At 29.6% G+C, this 7,966-nt stretch overlaps 1 protein-coding gene across 1 annotated transcript; it reads left to right on the top strand.

Annotated features, from left to right (window-relative positions):
• Window positions 1-2,192, top strand: LOC137821111 (probable ubiquitin-like-specific protease 2A). The gene is made up of 7 exons (XM_068625543.1): window positions 1-137; window positions 712-1,009; window positions 1,100-1,267; window positions 1,346-1,477; window positions 1,575-1,656; window positions 1,737-1,847; window positions 1,938-2,192. Exons 2-7 carry the CDS (start codon window positions 765-767, stop codon window positions 2,004-2,006), a joined length of 807 nt encoding a protein of 268 aa, XP_068481644.1. The 5' UTR covers window positions 1-137; window positions 712-764; the 3' UTR covers window positions 2,007-2,192.
• The last annotated feature ends 5,774 nt before the right edge of the window (window positions 2,193-7,966 follow it).

Here is a 7,966-nt window from a genome sequence, read left to right as displayed (position 1 = left end):
GAAAACCATTTCTAGCTTCAGAATACTTTCCTGGTTGAAAAGCAGAACCTTTTTTCAGAACACTTACAATGTCCTTCTGCGCTTTGAGGATTGTTCCAACCTAACACTTTTAAAAGTGTTGAGAGCACGATTTCCTGGTTGGTAACTACTTTTTTTTTCTTTTTTTTTTAATGTTAACATCTGTGATGTGATAAACCCTTTCTATTTTGTTACCCTTCAAATGGAAACAACCCTTACACTCTTTCTTTCTATTAAATGATAAATAAATCTTGATTTGAAGGATTTCTATTTTTTCCCAATTTTTGACCAATGTTACTTTTTTTTTTTCAGTCATAGCTGACAAAACACTGAATCTTAGTATAATCAAATTGTGCTCTTATGTTCAAAAGATTTGTGTAACAAGAGATATGTGTCTGATGTTTTTGTACAATGTCAGAAGTTTTAATCTTGCACATGTGAATTTGTTTGTTAGATATGTATCTGGCCTAATTGTTGCGGACCATGACTGTAATTTCTAGGTTTCCTTGATTAGTTTGCATTTTCTTGCATTTGAACAGCAGTTTTATTCTGTCTGTTTTTTTGGGTTAATAAAATTTTTGTTTACTATGTTTATTGGGGTTCTCCAACTATGACATGGTGTTTAAAATATGTTTTGGGAACCAAATGGAGAAGTTGATTCTGTCTGTCATTATTCTTCATCTTTCATCTCAGTGCTGTGTCTGTGAAGCAAGAAAGAAAATCAACTCACGATGTCATTATAAGCTATGCCAAAGAAAGAAAGATCGAAGCCTTATGTGATGGAAAGTAGTTCTTCACCATTTCCATTTGTTTGGAGCAATGTTCCTCAGCGATTGCGGACAAAAAGGAAGAGAAAACTTAATGGCAAGAAAGCACTTTCTAGACCCAACAAAGAGCATTCTAGACCAAAGGAAGCACCTTGTAGACCCAAGGAAACACTTTCTAGAATCAAGGAAAAGCTAGACAGTGGAATTTTTGATACTTTCTTAAAGTGAGTGATAGTCTAATAATGATTTATGATGTCAATGGAGGAACTTCAAAAATTGAGGCATTGTTTCTGATATAATAAATTTTGTGGCAGGAAAATATGGAAGATTTTCCCAGAAGACAGGAAGGGGCAGTTTACCTACTTTGACAGCTTATGGTTTAGCCTTTACAGATCTGCTTCATCTAAGGACAAGGTGCTGGCTTGGATTAAAAGAGAACCTATTTTCTCCAAGGCATATGTTTTTGTTCCTATAGTTTGCTGGTAAATGCACTCATTTTTTTCTTTATCTGTCAAATGTTAATTCATAGAATGCATACTTTGAAATCCCAATTGTTGTAGGGGTCACTGGAGCCTTTTGATCCTCTGCCATTTTGGTGAGAGCTTGCAATCAAGTACTCGATCAAGGTGCATGTTGTTGCTGGATTCACTTGAAATGGCCAATCCAAGGCGACTTGAACCTGAGATTAGAAGGTGTGTCATTACTCAACAGTATCTACTTATTTTGATCACACTTCATCATTGCCCAGTTCAAGTATTTGAGATCAACTATAACTATCTTCATTTTCAGATTTGTACTAGATATTTATAAATCAGGGGACAGGCCTGAGACAAAGAATATCTTATCTCAAATTCCATTTTTGGTGCCTAAGGTAATTATCACCCTTCCTATGGTTTTCATCCCCAGTGTAACCAAATAACCAATGATCGAAGAAAAACCAAATTATTGTAGGTGCCACAACAAAGAGATGGTAATGAATGTGGATTTTTTGTCCTCTATTTCATTAATTTATTTTTGGAGCATGCTCCTGATAATTTTAGCATGGAGGGGTACCCTTACTTTGTAAGTGATCTCGTTTGATGTTCTTGAAATTTATTATTAAACTATGCATTTTGTTTCAGTTATGTTTGACATTGACCTTGAATTCTGCAGATGACAAAAGACTGGTTTAGCTTTGATGGCTTGGATAGGTTTCATGAGGGACTTAATTCACTGAATTAGATGTCACATACTTTTTTGTTGACTGATATATTAGATTGGTAATGAGGGGATTTGTTCATATAGAAGGTAGTAACATCTAGAAGTTTAGTCTAGTAGAGAAGCTACTCTCTTCTATGCATGTAGTTCAACTTTATTGGACTTGTATTTTCCTCTGCAATTGATGTTTGCACCACTAATTTGCTTCTATTTATTTGTATTGTTAAATTTTGTTCAAATTCATAGAAGCAGCATTTTTGTTACCTTGGCTGACAAATTCAGGCATAAATGTAGAGTTTAAGAGATTGATAATAATGTTATTGGCAATAACGTGTTAATAAAAAAAGTTTAATTACTCTTTTAGTTTCTATATTAAGCGTCAAAATTCAATTTTATCCTTCAGATTTTAAAAGTTCGCTCCAATTTTTTTTTTAAACTTCAATTCGGACTCAGATTTTTTTAGAAAGTTTAAGGTGGTGTCAATTCTTTTAAAACAATTCAACGTGGTAATTCCAACTTTTTCTTATAAATTTTTAATGTGATAATAACAACAAAAAATTCAATGTACAGTGATAATATGTTCTAATGAGATAATTTAACATAAGAAATTACATTAATTTGTTTTAAAAAATTTCGGATGAGATTGAATTTTTTTAAATATTTTAGACTGAATTGATTTTTTACCTTTACTATAGGAATTATAGGAATTAAAAGGATATTAAGTCTAAAAAAAATATCAAATTTTTCATTATTTCCAAGTAATTGATGATAACACGATTTTCTTCTAAACATGTTATTGACTAAGAAAGTGATTATAGTTCCATTTCATACATTAGTTTTTGTTTTTTTTATAAAAGCTTTCATGTTAGTCATCTTTATGCAACTTGACATCTGAGTTAAGTTGACACTTCAAGCAACAACAATCATCTGCCATCATATGAAAAAATATTATTAAAAAAAAGAAAAAAAAATACAAAAATATGAGGGACTAGACCAAAACTCATATGCTAACAAAAAGATACATAGGTAGACTATACTTATTCATAAAGAATTATAATAACAGACTAGATGAAAGTCTATTATACCAATGACATGGTTCTCTATGAATAAATCATAAATTAGCCAACTTATCAACACATGCATTTCCTTCACGAAAAATATGAGTAAAACTAAACCTGATTTTCCCACAGTAATTAAGACAAGTATGTCATCGATTACGAAGCATCTACGAAACATTAGTCCTAACAGTAAACACAACACAAACCAAGACAGAATCACATTCAAGCCAGACATTAGTAAGCCCCCATCTTTTGAGCTTCCTTCATAGCATGTATAACTCCATAAAACTCAGCAAACATAACAGTCTGGAACTTCAAGAAACATAGAGAAAGCACCAATAAACTCCCACATACTTCCACAGAAAATACCTCCACAAGTAGCAAGACCATGATACCCCTAGCAGCTCCATTAGTGTTAATTTTAACTCGGTCTGGTGAAGGAAACTCTCATCTAATAGAAAGAGAACAAAGAACTTTACCACTACGAGTATTAATACCAAAAAACTTAATCACGTTGAAATCCAACATATCATTCTTCATTGAAGGTTTAGACGAATTTCCCACTAGACAAGTTAAGTCTTTAATTAATAGTCCTAGAAACTACAATCTTATCTTGAAATCTAGCATAATTTCTCATACGCCATATCATCCAAATAGAAAAAATTATCACAACAAGCTTAATCAATTTAACCAAAGGACTACCACCACTCTTAATAAAAGAAAGAAGATCATCCTTATTAGAGAAATGAGAAGTAAGAAAAAGTTGTCGAACCCAACTCCAAATATGCAAAGCATTAGAACATTCAAAAAATAAATGCTGAACAGATTGCTTATGCTTTTCACAAAGCGTACACATAGAACATATATGCAAACCTTTATTCTGAATATGTTGATTTGTAGGAAGCTGTCCATGAAATTTTTTTCAGAGTACTAGAGTTTTGGAAGACGAAATAGATGAAGACCAAATGAATTTACCCCAACCACATGGAACTCCTGGTTCCAAGAAAAAAAGTCCTAACTTATTTAAGAGTGAAACGACCAGACTCATAGAATTTAATTAGGAATATACTGTTCCTCCCATAATATGATTAAAAAAAATGAGGTATCTGCAGTAAAGATAAGAGAATATTTCAATCACAACTTGTCCAAAACTGAGAGACTATATCCGAAATGCTAGCACCATCAATAACCCTGCAATATTTGGTAAAAAAAATTGTAGAACACCATTTATTTCATACATTAGTTTGTGCATGAGTTTATTTCCATCATCATCTCAATATGCTTCTCTTGTTTATTTTTTTGTTAGTTTTGTATTTCATAACCCTTATGTGATCTACAATTTAAATTTTAATATGGGACCATGCTTTCTGAAAGATCTTTATGTGATCTATAATTCAAAATTTTAATTTAAAAGAAAGTGTTAATAAAAAGGAGCGGGATCACACTAATGCAAAAAATTAACATTGTGAGTAAACTTATATAAAACATTATTTCATTACTTTTAATTTAAAGCTTTAGAGTAATAAATTTGTGCATTTTTTTTTTCAATCCGATTTAGTTTTCTTCCACAACATATGTAGATAGATATAGAGGATTATATCTTTGCAAAATTCCAAAACACATATTGGATCAATTCCCATATGACATAAAATATAACTCCACAAATTCAATGTAACAGCAACATATGGCTAAGAAGTTAAAAAATCATTGTCCCATGCATGATTCACTGGTCAACAAAACAAAACCTTGGACAAGAAATTACCACCCATGTTGTGTTTGTCACCATCATTTGGGAGAAACGAAATTAAAGTGAATTGTTGGGAAAAAATTGTGCTGAGGAGGAAAAAGAAAGGAAATTGTTAACTACATAGGTTTGGAAATTCCCACAGTAGCGTCAAAGAACATGTGGCTAATTTACTATGCAATTAAGTCCTTATATCCGTGTAATTACCAGTGATTCAACTTAGAACCTTATCTTATAAATAATAATAGATTTGAAATTTGTGCAAACATTGTTATGTATTATGAGTATTACATTTTGTTATTTGGTTTCTTATTTTGTCAAGAGATCTACTTTTATGTAGGAGATTTTGTCGTGGCATGTTTAGGGAACTTTACACATAAAGGTAGGAAACTCATGTCTCAAGATGAAAGTATGTGACTTTTTTTAAATAAATGGTGAAATTTATATTGGATATTATGAGAATGAAGACTTTTAAAATTTATTACATAAATGATTAAAGTTGTGACTTCATTGTGCCAAAGTCGTCCTGCACACGAATAATTTCATTTGAATAGAAAAAATTACACTGAAGTTGTTTGTAGTTAGTAGTTTTACATGATTTTCGTTTGGAAGATTTGAAAGAAGAAATCGTTCTCAGAGCACCACTTTGATTAACTTTAATTACCACAATCTCCTTTTTTTTTCATATTTAAACTTAAGTTATTATAGGGTAGGAAGAATTCAGTGTAACAAAATTACACTGAAGGCGTGTGCATGACTATAAAAACTTTTAAGTGAATTTTTTTATACTGAAATTGTTTGGCTGACACCTTGATTGAAATATATTTTTTTTTTCATAAAATTATATTTTCTTTTAGTTAAAAATAAAAAATTTGTGTCATCACAAATTTATTTAATAATTTTTAAACAACTTATCCTCTTTAAAAAAAATTATAATTTATGTCATTCACAATTTTTTAACACATTTTCTTGCCAAAATTTCTTACTAAAAAATATCATTTTTAGCATAATTAAAGAAAATCCTAAACTTAAATGATAACTCTAAACCCTAAATTCTAAAATGTATACATATAGTCTAAATACTAAATCTTAATCCTCCAACCATAAACCCTTAACCCTCAAACCTTAACAATATATATTAATCCTAAACTCAATCCTAAACCTAAACCCTTCCTAAACCTAAATCATAAACCTACATATCATTTTATAATATTTCCATTTTCAAATCAACATTTTATTTTCTTAACTATTCACACTTAAAACATGTTTAAAACAATCAAATATTTCTAATTTGTGTTATCACAATTTTTTAATACAAATTTATCGTTTTTAATCAAAAGAAAATATAATTTTGTGAAATTAAAAAAAATGAATTGAAGTGGACAAAATCTATACAACTTTGATAACTATCTTATTCCAAATTATACAATTAATAGTATCATATTTTTTTAGCCATGTTACGACTAGTATCATACTTAAAAATTTTCATAAAAATTTCATATTATGTCACCATATATGTTATATTAGAGTAAATACAATTAAAAAATGTGTGATGAGATTTTTATCAATAACTTAATGCGCGCGGAATTCAAAAAACAATTAATTGGTGGAAATTTGTATAAATTAAGGTATGACATTTTTTTTCCTCACATTTTCGATGCACGTTTGTGATTTCTTTTTCGGTGGCAGTGTTACTGTATCGTTGTGGAACAGTTATGGAGTTTTTGAGGTCATCTTCATGGTTTGAATTTGTTTGTTGGTGTAATTTTTGTTTAATTTAAAATGTGTTATTTAATTTTTTAAATTGAAATTAATTATTTTTGTTGGAGTGAATATTATAAGATGATTAAAAATACAATCTAGAATTTGTGAATAGTAAACTTTGTATAAGAGGGACTTAATTATTTAGTCACAATTTTATTTAAAATGGCAGGGATTAAATTATAGAAAATTTATAAATGTAGTTTAGATTAATTGTAGAAGTAAGATGTATTCTTTACGTTGAAGTAAGATGTAGTCTAGGTACATTTTTTACTTGGCTTACACCTTTTTTATCATACTAGTCTATGCACATGCACATGTATTACACTATGTTATTTTTTGTTATAGTTTCTATCAATGTTGAACTAACATTTTGCTTTTATTCAGGATTTTGTCCATTGTGATAAACATGTTATGAGAGGACATGTTACTCATGATGATGACATGGCAGAAGTTGATGATAATCCCATATCTCATCTTCCATATTCTCCAAGTTGAAGAGGAAAATCTAACGGATACAGTGGGGCAACAAAGTATTTGGAGTCAATATTAATATTGTTCCTTTGTACAATTGTTTACCAAACACATTGGAGGTTGGTGGTACAACTATGGTCATATCATATTATGTTGTCTACGTTTTCCATATTATAACAATTACATTTAACTTATAATTTATTGTGCTAGGCATATTTACAAATTGAGAGTGGATCAATGCAAATTAGAAACATATGCATTTGTTAGAGCACAAAGGTTTTCGGATTTAACAATGACCCATAGAGACATATTTACTTGGCTCCATACATTGTAGGGTTAGTTTTTTTACTTGTATTTTTTAAGTTATGTTAATTATATACCTTATTGTTTCTCATTCAGTGTAGGTCCGAGTGTAGGTCCGATTGGCAGTTGGCTTGTTCGCTTCCAAGAAAACCTAATTAACTACGAAATGAAAAACTTATTACAAGATTAAATATAACCTTTTTTATTACATTGAACAAGTATAATTATATTCTGACTAATATTTATTTACAATCATTAGATGAGTGGCTGATACACATATTTTAAGTGGAAAGAGCACAACAAGACCATTGCAATTCATGTACCCTAAGGTTAGGAAAATTTTAATGCATACAATTTTATTTAAAAGTTGCATGGAAATAATTTTTGTCGCTTTTCTCATTTGAATGTAATCGGCAAGTTTTGTTTGAATGCGACTACCCACTACTAGAAAATTATCAAATAGAAACCAATTTTAGAGATAAAAAATAATTAGCTGTTATATTGATTAAATTAGATATTATTTTAGATACTAAAAAATTTAGTGGTATCTAAATTAGTTTATATTATTGATAAATAATTTTTAAATTGGTATTTAATTAGTTACCTAGATTTTAACTATCAATTATTTATATTCTAAAGTTGGT

The sequence above is a fragment of the Phaseolus vulgaris genome, chromosome 9 (genome assembly GCF_000499845.2).
Source record: "Phaseolus vulgaris cultivar G19833 chromosome 9, P. vulgaris v2.0, whole genome shotgun sequence".
Lineage (NCBI taxonomy): Eukaryota > Viridiplantae > Streptophyta > Magnoliopsida > Fabales > Fabaceae > Phaseolus > Phaseolus vulgaris.
Note: the sequence above shows the minus strand (reverse complement) of the source record. Positions and strands in the feature narration are given on the sequence as shown.